Source organism: Lonchura striata, chromosome 7, assembly GCF_046129695.1.
Source record: "Lonchura striata isolate bLonStr1 chromosome 7, bLonStr1.mat, whole genome shotgun sequence".
Taxonomy (NCBI): Eukaryota; Metazoa; Chordata; class Aves; order Passeriformes; family Estrildidae; genus Lonchura; species Lonchura striata.
The window spans coordinates 22,775,789-22,790,598 of NC_134609.1; the positions used below are offsets into that span (position 1 = coordinate 22,775,789).

The 14,810-nt window shown below is 45.7% G+C and overlaps 1 protein-coding gene across 2 annotated transcripts in view; it reads left to right on the forward strand.

The window, feature by feature from the left end:
- The window catches only part of MXI1 (MAX interactor 1, dimerization protein), a 55,735-nt gene that overhangs the window by 1,203 nt on the left and 39,722 nt on the right, over nucleotides 1–14,810 (forward strand). Inside the window, exons 1-2 of one of the 2 annotated variants that reach the window (XM_021536284.3) lie at nucleotides 8,551–8,725; nucleotides 9,438–9,570. In XM_021536284.3, coding sequence (XP_021391959.1) covers nucleotides 8,653–8,725; nucleotides 9,438–9,570 — 206 coding nt within the window. In that variant the 5' untranslated portion in view covers nucleotides 8,551–8,652. Of the gene's footprint in view, nucleotides 1–8,550; nucleotides 8,726–9,437; nucleotides 9,571–14,810 lie in introns of those variants that run through there. The other variant, XM_021536283.3, reaches the window with a different exon arrangement.

Consider the following 14,810-nt stretch of genomic DNA (forward strand, 5'->3'; position numbering starts at 1 on the left):
CTCTTTCCCCGCGTTTTCCTCGGGTTTCTACGTTACTCTTTGTTTTAGCCTTTATTTTTTTTTTTTTTAATTTTCTACTTTTCTTTTTATTTTTTTTTTAATTTCTCTGCCCTCCTCGATTTTATGTTTGGGTTCCCGCCCCCCCGGCCTTTTATTTTTCCTCCGCGGAGCATGTGCTGCGTTTTGTTTTCCGTTTAACTTTACAAAAGGATCAGCGAGTCCCTCGCCACGCGTCTCCATCGCTCCGCCGCCCTCTGCTCGCCGCTCATCCCTATGGCAGCTATAGGTTCCCCTACAGGTGACGATATAGGGTGCCCTTGTTCTGCGGAAAAGCTGCGCGCACGCAGCCTCCCAGGGAAAGGGATCCCACTGCGGAGGAGCTGCTCTGTCACTAAAGCTGTGGCCAAAAGCCCTTGTTCCTTGCTCGCCCGGAACAAATCCAGGCTGCTTTTCTGTTTTGGAAAGTTGAGTTAATATTGGGCTGGGATTTTTTTTTTTTTTTTTCCTCACGTGCTAATTGTTGTTTCGTAATGAAGCTGCAAAGCCAAGCATCTGAGGAGCTGAGCTGCGCCGTGAGCAGCAGCCGTGAGCAGGAAAATGACAGGAGACACGAGCAAGAATTGGGTTTGCATGTGAAAACAGCAGAATATCCCTGGTTTGGAAGCTGAGTGTGAGACCGTTTTGTTTTTTTCTCAGCGAGCGCTGTTGTTGTGAAGGGGAACTGTCAAAATCGTGGCTTTTTTCCGAGGTGGGGGGAGATAGAATTTTCCTTGCTGTTGAGATGGATAGTATCTGATCTTTTATACGCTCCATTTAAAAATGCATCATTTTATACGGTTCCTTGTTTGGAACTGGAAAATGAGTAGGACAGCAGGATAAAGGATTTTTTTATTGCTAGATTTTTAAAAGAGGTGTTTAGGTGCATCTAAACAACTCCATTCCTGAGCACTTGTTTTCACTGAAGCTTTTGCTAGTAATTGTTGAGGTCATAATGCTGAAAATCATCACTTTTATTAGGAAATTCTGCAAAACCTTTCAGCATTTTAATGTGCAATCAGGACATTTTAGGGTGAAAAGTCCCATTTAACCAAAGGTTCAGCTGGTGAACGTGCTGTTCAGAACGTGACTGTCATAAACCAGGCAGCTTTTACGTGTTGCTCCCAAACAAAGAAAAATGCTGCTGGGATTGGAAAACAATCTCTGAGCCTTACTGGCCCTATCTAAACTAAGGAACAGCTGCAGAAGCAGAAGGGTTGTATCCTAATGTATACACGTCTCCTTTCTGGGAAGGGATTTACATGCAGAGCTCAGGTTATTGCACCAAGAGAATGCTGTGCCCTTTCATCTGCCAGGGCAGGGGTGATTCCTCAGTGCATCCAGTGCTGGCAGCCTGGCAGAGATGTTGCTAATGGCTGGTCACTCCTCATTAGAGTCTCTGAACTCACAATTCACAATAATGCGGGGGCAGCACAAAAAAGTGTGGTGATGGAGACTGCCAGACTCGGTTGCAGTCAGACTTGGTGTTTGCCTGCTTCCTGCAGGATGCCCAGGTCATTTGACCATGGTGTTAGGAAGGGCTGTAATGAGCTATTTTAGTGTTACTCCCATCAGGAAGGTGGCTGAGTCACAGCCCTGTTGTGCCAGGTGCTGTACATGCAGGGGAGTGACAGTGCCCTGCCCCAAGGAAACAGTCTTAAAAAAATAGAGGTGACAAATAGATGTTTGTCTCTTCCTGGCCAGGACGGGTGACAGGGACAGAGCTGGGTAAAGCACCAGGATGCTGGTTGGGATCAGCATCACAGTGGTATGGAATCTGAAGGGCTTCACTAGCCAAAAGAAGGAATTTAAGGAAGGGCTATTAAGGCTCCGAGAACTCAAGTGGTTTTCCTCATAGTTTTATGGTTTCTGATAAATCCCACTCGGTGTCCTCATTCATTCTTCCAAGCCTTTGGTGGCTGTGCCATGTTATTCACCTTCTCCAAACACTGTCCTCAGCAGGAGCAGATGCTGTTTGGTAGAGGGGCCCCCTGAGAGGTGGACATAACCTCTTCTCTTGTGGATCCAAATGCTTGAATATCCCAGATGTGCATGTCACACCTTCTGGAGATAGAGGAGCAACTACAAGGATGTTTTCGGCCTCCAAAACACTCCTACCCTTATCTGCAGGTCAGTGGTACAAGGCAGACAGCAGAGCCTTCCATGTCTAGGGCAGGACTTTCAGATAAGGCAGGAGTTTCCTACCTGCCTGAAGCTCAGGCAGAAATATGGAGATGATGATGATTTACATTTATAGGTCCCATATCCTATTGTTGTGGTCATGAATAATAGCAGAGGGGCCATGTGTTGACTGGGTGATGTGGAAACAGAACCACAGGGCAGAGAGCTGTGGAGCAGGGTAGGATGTACTGTCAGGGCTATGGCAGGGGGAGGAAGTGTTCAGGAGTGGCTTCTCAGCACCACCCTTACAGTATTTATGTGTATTTTAAAATATTAGAATAAAAATTACCTCTGTTACAGTATGGTGACAGGGAAGGTTAGAATTTTCTTATCAGACTCCTTGGGTAAGCTGAAGTATTTTAGCTATTGCAATATAACTGAATTATTTTTCCAGTTGAGCCTCTGGGAGTGCATAACAGTGCTGCCTGCCTTCTTGCTGCAGTTCTCATGGTGAGACCACAAAATCCAATCCCAACACACACCTTGCTAACTGACATGTACAGGTTTCCAAATGACCTGTTTCTAGAAATTTAAGTTTGGTATCCAAGGAATAGAAACGTCAGATGAAGAATGTTACAGTGGCTGTTTTCAGAAATGAAAGTTGTGCTGAGGGCAGCTCTGTTGATACATCTGTAACCTCTGCAAATGCCACTTCATGAATAAGCATGGCTGAAAACCTGTAGCAGCTGAAATGCTGGAATTTGGAAGATATTTTTAAAGGGACCTGGAGTAAACTCAGCTGAGGTTTAGTATTGTGCCAGGCATCCCCTTTGGGTGCGTGGACTCATGTTTTTGTCAGTAGGAGTTGCACAAACATGTGATGAATCCTTTGGCTACGATGACTTATCTGTAATGGGCATGGTGTGTAATACATTCTGATCTCACTACAGATACAGACCTGTGTTGCCATATCCTCTTCCAAAAGCATGAAGGCAATCAAGTCTCTGTAACACGGGTGACAAGTTCACAAGTCTAATAGAGATGTGCATGCATGGCACAGTGTACCTTGACCCCTTGCAGGAGACAGCTAGATCTTCTTCAAGTGCTGGCTATGTTTATTGATCTTCTGACCAGGAATAACAAAAGGGTGATCTTAGATTTGTCCTTTGCTCCTGAATAATTCTTTCTGAGGGAGAGGACAACTGAGCCTTGGGGATGAATTAACACTATCTTCATCACGTGGCTCCTTCCATTGTTAATGTGCTGTTTAGGGTCTTCTTCTGACAAACCAAAGAAATGTCAGAAACCTGTAATTAGCAGAGGGCAGAAGAAGCTGAGACTGCCTTTGGTCTGCATGCAGAACTCCCATTGTATCAATGAGAGCTGACGATGTGGCTCAAGGTCAGTGTAGATATGATCACAGACAAGTGTGGGACCCCTTTATTTATATATTTTTTACCCAACTCACAGTAAACCCCTTTCATTCCTCCTGGTTCATAACCTGGCCACAGTGATTCACGTGCTAGCCACTTCCAGGTTGGGGTATTTTGACTCATGCTGTTTGGACCTCAGCATAGAATTCAGAAGGAAGCCACAGCAGGAGAAATGATAGGGCAGAGGTAGAACCATGGAACTGTGCCAGAAGCACTGCTGAGAACCGATTACATTCCTTGTCAGCAAAGCATCCTGAGAGCTGGGAGAGGAGCACCTTCTGCCACTGGCTGAACAACCCTATCTTCTTGTTATTTAGCTGAAGGACTCCGTATATTTTTTCTCATGGTAATTCCTCTTAATTTTGCGGGTGGATCAGTTAACTGACAATCAAAGTTACAGAGTAAGTCACTGACTCAGTGTAAATATGGGCACAGCACAGTTCTGAAGACAAAGCACATCTCCTGGAGAGAAGGAACAAGTGGCCCAAAGAGCCAATAGATCTGTGGCTTTTACCTTATTGTTTGGCAGAGCTTAGTCTTTGAATCACAGTGTGCACTTTATTGCTGTTCAAACTCTTAGATATCCCAGAGGTTTGGTTCTGAGGAACATCTGTCCTCAGTGGTGGATGCGTTCCAGATACCAGTGGCAGTGCTGAAATGGATTAACTGATGCCTTGCGAAAGAGTGAAGCTCCTGGATGAGGAATGAGGCCATGTCCTATAGGCACTTGTAGGTCCCTTAGTGAAGGTATTGCAAGCCTTGGAAGGGAGTTGAGTAGGTGGGACTTGGGTTGTGCTCTGCAAGTCCTGCAATACTGAGCTATTACAGCCATGACTACAATAATAGAGACCTCTTTGTTACAGCGTGTGCTGATAGGTTGTTCATATGCTGTTCCCCTCGCTAGAGAAACAGGAGTGGTATGGATCTGCTGTTCCCAGAAATTTGGGGAATCACCAAATCTTTGCACGGTTTTGAGAATGCCGGAAAATGGTTCCCACCAGGATCTCTGTTCGTGCTTTGATTGCTCAAGCGTTAGATTTCAAGGATTTGAAAACAATATTAAGAGTTTGGAGGGTTTGTGTGAAAGTGGCAAAGGAAGTGCTTATGGCTGTTGCCATCTTGATGTTCCTCCCAGAAAATGCACATGGTTGGGAACAGGAGGATTTTTGCAAAAGCTAAATACAGAAAGAAAAACAAGGCAGCTTAGCCAAAGGGATTGCCCTTATTGAAAATAACTTCCACGTTGCAAAGCATTGTGTTATTTCTAAGGTTTGTGTTCAAAGCAGAGGTCTGGGCATCTTGATTTGTGTGACATGTTCCTGTTCCACCTCTGACTTAGGGTGTGTCTTCATGTGAGTAATTATGCTGCTTACACCTCAGTTTCCCTTCCTGTTGAGTGGAAAGAAAATAGCTAAAGTAATTTTGGGTTTGAGAAGCTTAAAGCATTACTTTTGGAAAGCTCTTAGAAAATTTCCCTCCCTGATGGAAGTTGCTAGTTTAATGTAAGTGATGGTGATGTTGATAAAAAACAGATCACATCTGTTATACTTGATGAAAATAGTACAGCAGCATTTCAGATGTAAATATTAATTGATTTCTGCACTGCAGATTTCTTCTTGGATATTTAAATTATTGCTAAGGAGGAGGGAAAGGCTATCAGGGAGATTAACAAATCCATTATTAAGGCTGGAAATGGAGGGTTGCCGAAGTGCCATTTAATAAAATGTAAAAAGCCCCTTTCTAAAGGGCGAAGCAGCAGAACACACAATGAAAGTGAATCACAGCTGCCAGAAGGGATGCCAGCAGCAAGCACTTATAATCAGAAAACTGTACTTACAGATCATTCAGAGCCACTAAATTAAATGATCTCATTCTCCCCTAAAATACTCTTCCCTTAGCCCCTCCCCAGTGTTGCCTGTGGATTGCTCAACCACATTTAAAATCTTACTTTGGGGGCTTTTTGGTCAGCAGTTGAATGGTATTGGGCCTCTTTGTGCTATTTACTTTCCACCCACTTTTGTTTCTGTCACACTCTGGCATTTTGCAGGCTGACCTGCCCACACGAGCACTTGGGATGGCAATTGCAAGATTTTACAGATCTGCTGTGGCTCCATAGTTGACTTGCCTCTTCTCTAGGGCTCCTTCTTTGGGAAAATGTCCCACAGTTTATTCCCAAATTTGTCGTTGTTTCACACAGATTTTTTTTTCCTAATTGCACATTGTTTACTTCAGAAACAAAGACTTGGAAGCTGAGCTGAAGTGTAAATGCAAGAGCTTATCCTACATAATTTCACACAGAACTGATCCTGCTGTTACTTCACTCCAGGCTGATTTAATTCACCATGTGTATCAGGATCCCTCTCCTTCATCCTCTCTTGTTTTGTATCTTGAACTTTACCTTCATGAGGCTGACACTCTGATATGCTCTTAACCTAGCCCTTCATTTTCTAGCCGTGACTTTCCCTATTTAATCCCTAGAGTGGCACCATATATCTCCCAATGTGCCATCAGAAAAGCTAATGTCAGTGGATGCTTACAAAGGCCTGTTTTACAGTGATTTTGGGGCTTCGTCATGGGTTTGGGGGGTTGGAGTTGCAGGGTTTGGGTTTTTTAATATTTAGTGTTGTGAATACTGAGAAGCAAATGGCTCGCTGGTTTTGGAAGTAGGTTAAAGGAAGTACAGAGCCCAGAAATGCTCTTGCGTTAACCTCACTGTTGTGGAGATGTCTGTGCACCTGTGTCCTTTTCTCTAATCCAAGATCTTATGAGCCTTGAGACTGCTCAGATTTGGAGTTTTCTATGTGCTTTTAACAGTCTCCTCTATGGGCAGTTTCCAGTGTAGAAATACGAGGTGGGAGAGAGAATACTTCGTTCCCTGAGTTCTCCCCCGGACAAAAGCCAGTCTCTGGTCTGGCTGGGTGTACATGCCTGAGTGGAGACTCTCCTGTCCAAGAAGGGCTGGGACTGGCTTTCCCAGAATGAGGGAAGGATGTCTTTGGAGCGTCCCAGCTTCCTTTATTTTTCAGCTATCCCACCTTAAGAGAAACAAAACAAATCAACCCCTAGAGATCTGGAGATGAAAAGGTCTATGTAAGAACTGAACAGTGGTATTATTTTTACCTCCATCAGCTGCAAGCCTGCAGTTTTCTGAGGAAACCTCAGAAATGGTGAATCAGCAAATTGTGTGTAGAGAAAAGTTAGCTACCCCGAATCCACTTTTTTCAGCTCTTCTCTAGTTGAGTGCTGCCGACTCTTGTAGCTACATCAGAGTCTCCTGATACTCTGTGCTCTGCCTAAAGCCCTTGCTACCAGACATAAGCCTTTGATTGAGAATCTCTGCTTTTTTGGGATTTTTTCAAGGTACTTTTCTGTCTCCCATTGTGATGGAGGAATGTTTGCAAATGTAACCAGTCACGGCCTAAACGTTCAGAAAATAACCCCAGTCAGAACTACAAAACAGTCTTGGGGGGATTCTAAGTCAGAATCATTTAGATATTTACTATGAATGTTCCAGTCTTGAATATTTTCTGAGTGCATCCTTTTTGGTATAATACAAAGACTGGTATAATAGAATTCTATGTTATCAGGTTTTTAAAGCTCCATTCCAGCTAATGCTGAAGTTGGTAAAATTCAGGGTGATAGAAGTAATCCAAGGGTTTTGTACCTATATGAAAATCAGGGTGTAAATACATTATTAAAGTTCTGAAGAGTCATCATACTGAAAGCATTTGTTAAAATGTTGAGATGGCCACTGTTGTGCCTTGTTAATGTGGTGCTGCTTCAAGTATTGTGAGTTTGCTGTCTGTGGTATCTCTTGTCTATGCTCAAATAATCTGTGCACACTGAAAAATGGGTCTTGCTCCTTAGCCTCCCATGAAAAACAATGTATGAGTCACTCCAGGTCAGAATTCCTTGCACCTTTTTTTAGTTCCATCTCCACAGGTGAGATGCAGAAAGTTTCCACACTGTGGCCGTGGCTTTGTCTTTTGTAGCCTTTCTGCTTTATCCTTGCCACAGTCCTTCTAGTTCCATGTGGGTGGGCATGGAGCCCTCACCTGGAGTGCTGTGTCCAGTTCTGGACTTCTCATTTCAAGAGAGACGTGGAGCTCCTTGGGCAGGTGCAGTGGAGGCTACAGAGTTTATCGGGGCACTGGAGCATCTCTCTTAAGAGAAAAGGTTGAGGGAGCTGGGCTTGTTAAGCCCCAAGAAGAGATGACTGAGAGGGGATCTGAGCAATGTCTGTCTGTTTGAAGGGAGGTGTCAGAGGCTGGAACAGGTTCTTTTTGGTGGTGCCCAGCAATGGAACAAGTGGCAATGGGCAGAAGCTGATACACAGCAGTCCCTCCTGAGTATGAGGAACTGTGCAAGCAACTGCGCACTGGCACAGGCTGCCCAGAGAGGTTGCGGAGTCTCTCACTGGAGATACTCCAGAGCCATCTGGATGCAATCCTGTGCACTGTGCTCTGGAGTGACCCTGCTTGAGCTGGGAAGTTGACCCACCGTGGTCCCTCCCAGCGCGACCCACTCTGTGATTCTGTGACCCGACCACCAGCACCTCGGGGTGTGGGTGGGCCCGGAGCCATCCCCTCCGGCGCGGGGACACGCAGCCATTGCCCGGGAGCTGCCCCCACACGCTCGGGCGGCGCTCGGGAACTGCATTTCCCAGCCCGCCCCGCTGCGCTCCGCCCGCCCGTGAGCGCCGGGCAGAGGTAAACAAAGTGCTGCGAGCGGCGGGCGGGGCGCGGCCGCAGGGGCCGGTCCCGCCGCGGGGCTGCCGGGCCGAGGGGCCGGGCGGGGAGCCGGGCAGGGCCCGCCGCGGGGCAGCGCTCGGCCGGGCGCTGGGGCAGGGAGAAGCGCTCGCCGCTCCCTGGCGGAGCATCCCGGAGCGGCTCCTTCCTCCGGCATTTCCTCGCGTGTTCCCTTGCCGCCCCCGGGACGGTGTGACGAGGCCCGGGCACTGGGCAGAGACGGCGATCCCCGGCGCCTCCCCGCCCCCGTGTCCAGCGGGGAAGCCGGGAGCGTGGGGGCGGAGGGCGGCCCGGGGCTGCGGAGCCCCCCGGCCATGGAGCAGGTCCAGATGATCAACATCCAGCGGCTGCTGGAGGCGGCCGAGTATCTGGAGCGAAGGGAGAGAGGTAATGGGGGGAGGATGGGTGCCCGCCGTGAGGGGAACGGGTCTGGGGTCAGATCCCCGCCGAGAGCAGAGAGTGACCCCGGAGAAGGGATCAGAGCCAGTGTTTGCTGGAGGGCTGGTGGTAAATCCCCAGCAGTGAGGGCTGGATGAAGGATAGGGCTGATGAGTCCTCCTGAAGGTGGTGGGTGAGGTGGAATGTTTTTGCAGGATGGGGGAGATTGACGTGGATGTGGTTTCTGGGAGGAAAGAGGGTATTGGTGTGAAAGTTTTCCACTGGGCAGGAGGGATGATGATGGGTGGCTCTGGCTCAGCCAGAAACGTCAGTGGCACAGTGAAATACATCTGGTTTGCCTGGTTCATATAGGTTGGGCAGGAGGAGAGATATTAGGCACTCTCTGGACTGTTGTGGTTTTTTTTTTATATATTTTCAGTGTTTGAGTGATGGTGACCTTCCTCCAGGGTTGGCAGAGACTTCATGCTTCCCTTCCTCCCTTTTCTTCAACCCCAGTCCACTTCCCTTTGAATATATCCTCAGTCATTTCCCTGAGCTGTTGTGGTTAAGGGCCTCCCCAGCTAGGCCAGTGGGTTAGTGCTGAGGCCTGCCTGCTGTTGTCTTTATTTTTTTTCCTTCTTTATTTTTTTCTCTCCTTTTTTTTTTTTGTTGTTAGTTTTTGTTTTTGTTTTTAATGCCTTGCCTGTTGATTCTCTTGCAGAGTGTGAACATGGCTATGCCTCGACCTTCCCCTCAGTTCCAAGCCCTGGACTACAAGACCCAAAGCCCACGCGGAGGCTGAGCCGGGCACGGAAATACAGCGGGAGTGGCAGCATTGCCAGTATTGCCACCAGGTACGAGGTGGGCAGGGCTGGCTGGGGGTCGAAGCTGCAGAGGAAGGTTGGAGGCAGTGGGAAGAAACTTGCTCTCTTAGAAAAATGGGAAGAATCTGAATAGCTAGAGGGATTCAGAGCTGGAGCACACAAGTGCAGTGTCCATTCTGGATCCATAGCACTGGAAGTCGAGGGGACACAGGGGAACTGGATCTGAAGTGGCACTGCTAGCTGACACCGTGCCAAGTCTCAGATGCTGCAGAGGGAAGGGGAATAGGGAGATCTGTTCATAAGGTTTAGGGAGGAGGTAGGCAATAGCTATTCCCATTATATACAGCTGATGTCTTTCCAACCCAGAAATCACTGCTTTTAAGGGATAGTGCATGTGCAGCCTGGGTGCTTTGGGATTGTAATGACAGGCATGATTTGAAGCAAGGAAATGTTTTGAAATGGATCCCCTACAACAAATGGGAGAGAGGGAGATGACTGACTGTAATGTACAACATGTTAAAAATTCAGTTCAGGAAAACAGAGCTGTGTTTCAGTCTGCCTTTCAGGGCAGTGGGATTTCCCAGCTTTTGATAGCTTAGTAATTGTAGAACTCCGTGTTTTTTATACCTTTCTTATTATACAATGGCATGTTTCTTGGTTTTTTTAAAATCTAGAAGAGGCAATAGGCTTAATCCTGCTGCTGTGGTTGCATCTGCCTCTTCCCTCTCATTCCTGTTCTTTTTATTTTTGTTTGCTACCTTCTGTAGATTTGTTGAGACCTTCTGAGATAGGGGAACTTTAGAAACATAAAGTATGCCTTTGAAAAGGCAAGCTTGCTTTTACTGCAGCAAGGCCTGTGCAATCCATAAAATGGTGGCAGGTGGCTCAGGTGATTAAGACTTTCTTAAGGCCATTGGGAAGGATCTGTAAAGGCCTAAGGGAAAGGTGCCTTTGCAGTGATTCTGCTTTGGCAGCATTTGATAATAGAGGTTGTTCGAAGTCATGTTAGGAGACCTTGCTGTGGGGAAGTTTTCTTCAACAGGATCGGCATATCTTGAGGTCTTTGTATGCTCAGTGTTTGTATTTGCTTCCCTACTTCATCCAGCCTCTCCTAATTTGAGGGCAGTTGCAGCTCTTTACTGTTTGTCATGAGTGCCAAAGCCCCCAGTTCTGTGACTTTGTGTTGGAAAATGATGGCAAATGCTGAATTGAGGTCGGTATTTTTCTCTCTAGGTTTCCCACTTTCTGTTTTTCCATCCCACACCTCTTTGTCTCAAAGGCCTTTGTCATGGCAACCTGCCCTTCTCCAGAGGAGGGCTGGAAGCACATCCCCCTCAGGAACTCCTTAGCACTGAATCCAACAGCCTGTAGGCTGGAGAGGGATGCAGAGCACTCCCAGTCCCTGGGGCCAGGGTGCTCAGCAGGCCCTGCCAGCACAGAGCTCCAGGCACAGCTCTCCCAGGGCAGCTCTGGTGCTGCCACCAGCCCGCTGGGCCCTTGAGCCTGACAGGCTGAATATGTTCCTGTGGGGGGAAAGGCAGCAGGGAAGCAGAAGAGGTACTTTCTAGTCTTACTTAAACCTTCGTTATACAAGGAGTACTGAGGCCAAACTGAATCTTTAGAGTGAGAGCATTGTTACCCAGAGTGTTTCCTCCCGTGGGTGTTCCAGCCTTAGGGAGTGACCAGTGTCAGGTCTGCTCCAGGCGGAGACTAGAGTGGGTCTTTTGGGGAGCTCAGACCTTACATGCACAGTTGGAAATGGAAGTTGCTTTTAGCACAAGTCGTAGCAGCTTGCACTTGCTGTAGGAGATGGCAGGCCTCCCAGATGGCTGAAGTGCTGGGAAGTGACAACTGTGAAGTTTAGGGTGCCTCCAAATTCACTGCAGTGTCTTTTGTGCGATGCTGAGTATAGCATCAGCCTTGTTTAGGGAAGGCTCTGTATCATCTCTTCCTGTTAAAATCAAAGGAGCAATTCAGTAAGTTCTTTCTGGTGGAGTTGGAATGGACTTTGAATTAAATATCAAGTCCTTGATGAAGAACAAAACTTACATTTCATGTGTGGATAAGAGATTTTCTTAGATTGCTTTTGTCTCAAAATGTTTCATTAGTATAGAGGAATTATGCATTTAGATCTCATGCAGATCTTGTAATAAAACAGCCTCCTGTAAAAATATCTCTCAAGCAACCTTGGGAAAGCAACAGTATTTTCCTTTTTCTTTTATTTTTTTATTTATACACTTTTACAAATTGGCACGTGTACATTGTTGGTGGTCTTTATTGAACCAAATAATCCGTGATTTTGTGATACAGAATATTTATGAAGCCTGGTTGCTTGTTTGATTAATATTTTAATTCCAGATATTTCCCTTCAGCATTTGCAGCCCAGACATGACAGCTATTTCCTCCCAACAGGCTCTGTGCTGTCATTGCACAAACACCCAGAAAGTTCTGAGGAGCAGACAGCCCAGTTCTGGATGGCAATGGTGGAGCAATTCTTATTCTTACAGAACTGTGGTGGTCTCACAGTCTCAGCAAAATAATTATTTTCTACCCCAAATAGATAAGAGGGAGAACATTGCTTTATAATTTCTAATTCATATGATGCAACTGTAAAGAAGGATGTTGTGGCTCAGATTCTCTTTCCCTTTGCTTGTCTCCGTTGTGCTGCAGAGGGTTTCCCTCTGCAATCATTATCTACATTAATGTGCAGTGTTTTGTGCAGATATTTGAAAGACTTAGTGAGATTGAGGTAAAACATGAATGTGTTTAAAAATACACATGTGTTTAGTTGGGGATATTTTAGTATGGGAAATTATTCACCTGCAGAATATAAGTGGAGAATCACAGTCATTGTTACCTGGTGTTGATAATGGACAAGGGAACTTTTTTTTTTTTTAACAAATCCTACTTAACACATAGATAAAAGCAAAAACCCAAGCAAATTAAAAACCCAAGTTAGCCAGTATGTGTTACATTTGAATTGAATATTCCCTCCTTAAATTTGCACTTGACAAAATTATCTTCTGGTTTTTGGAATGGGATGAAAAATGAACAGAGGTTTGTTACAGCATGTAGTATCACTTATTTAATGTTGCTTTCTTCAGGACATGTTTCTGGGGCAGAACCTGAGTTCTAAAACGTTGCTAGAGAAGTGGTCTGTGCTGGGAGTGCAGTTCTGTGGGTACATTAACTTATACTCAATGTCACTGGAAACTGCTGTCATGGACCTTCCATGTGCAGTTCTAATAGACCCAATTATTTGAAAGGTTCATTATCGTTAGTTAGGATTAGCCTGGCTTGATATTTCTACATTTTGGAAAATAATTGAGAAGACTTTTTAATCAATTAAATCGTTGTGTCAGCAGGAAATAAAATAAACAGTAGGGTTGTTAAATTATTTTTCCCCCAGTAATACCATAAATTTAATGAAGTTAAGATTTATAACGAAATCTGAAATTATGTTACAGTATTAGATTTTAATTTGTTTTGTTTTTATTTAGGCTCTCAAGCATGTAGAAGGCCTATTGTTTTTTGGTCTAATCCTGGGGAAATACCAGCATCCTCCCAGCAGCACTGGGAGCCTTCAGCTCTCCCAGGAGGCCCGTGTCGTTAAGGGCTCTCAAATAATCTATTGCTCAGTTCCATGGGGGAGGATTTGATCTCTGTCCAGCTTCTTTTTAGTTTCATTTTCCTCTCTTCCTGTTATCCTCCCTTGTGTCTGGTGCTGCTTCCCAAGGGCCTTTCAGACACCTACAGTCTGTTAGCAGGTTCATTGCAGCTTGGAGTCAGCAGCTGTGATGAGTATGGTAAGGCATTTTGGGCATGTTATCTTGGAAATCTGGCTGGCTGGGTTTCTTTGCCCTTCTGACTGTTCTACTGGTGCAGCTCCTCATTTTCTCTGTCGTTACACTCTTATCTACCCATATGAAGCTTTTTCCCCACTTGGTTTTGTGCTGAATCTTCTCTGTAGACCTTCACTCTCATATCCTTTGAAATTCTCTCTTGAGGGTCAATACAGGGACTGCACTGCTGAAACCCTCAGGTATCCTTAGCTTTAAGTTTGGTTTGCTCACAGTGTCCCAGAGCAAGGGCTGTGGGGTGGGTGTGTAGCTGTGCATTAGGTACACTGTGTGCCTTAGGTGATGCCTTAATGTGGCACAAGTTCACAAACATGGGTGCAGAAGCTCAAAGGGTGTGGCTGCAGGTGAATCTGCAAGTCAGCCTTGGGTAGTCTGGTACACAAGAAATCTGATTTTCTACAGCAGAAGTACTGTGCAGCTGTACCTCACTATGCAGGGGAGGAGTAAAGGGGTTGGTGAACATTGCACAGTTTTAATATATCTTTTCTGTCAAAGGAAGTTTCCACCCTCCTTCCCCCACATTGTGCTGCTGACTGGGTACCTGGCAATTTCCAGTCCTTCCTAGGGCCTCTGGAGTTAGGACAGTCCTGTAATTACAATTTTATTGGGAGAGAGGCTGTGCAGGTGGCTGAGTGGTTTGCCTGTCTTGTGTAAGGAATTTCTGAAAGAGCAAATTGCTGTGTCAGCCCTTGTTGATCTATTTTTTTGCACAAAGCCCCTACCCCTATCTTCATGTCCCAGAGACCTAGTGCCTGAGACTTTCTGTCTGCAACCTTCCTGCTTCCAAGGCTGTATAGTTGTTACTTGTTTCTGGATGATACCTTGTTTATTTGCTTGTGAGTTTTTTTTGTTTTTGTTTTTTGTTTTTTAATCCTATTGCACCAGATCACACCTCACTCCACAGCTAGTGGGAGTTGAGTTTTGACTCACTGTGTGTAAGTGGGTTAGAATCTGGCCCTTGTGGGGGGGGATAGAGGCTGCTTTCTGCCTCAAGCCTTGTAGTACCTTGTAGTGAAGCTCTATTCATGGCTCAGGGCCTGGCTTTGCTTCATAGAGTACAAACCCACATGTGTAAAACAGAGAATGTGTGAGATCTGCTGTGCCATGTTTTGAGTTATGCTTCATCTTGATCATGTACAAGCAGTGTGATTAGTATCTGGAATCTTCATCTTGCTGTTGAAACTTTGTCTGGACATACGTGGAGACAGGATCTTGCTTCCCAGTAGAGGATATACCTGAATATGCTGGTTAATTTTTCAAGAAAGGGAAGCTGAACAAAGCTGACCTGTCAAGGATTACTTTTCTCTTAGAGATATTGAGGGAGAGTGGCCAGCAGTATTGAGTACAGTTAGATATCTGCACGAGCATAATGACAGTATAAATGTTGGGCTGGGAAGCTGGATTGGTGAT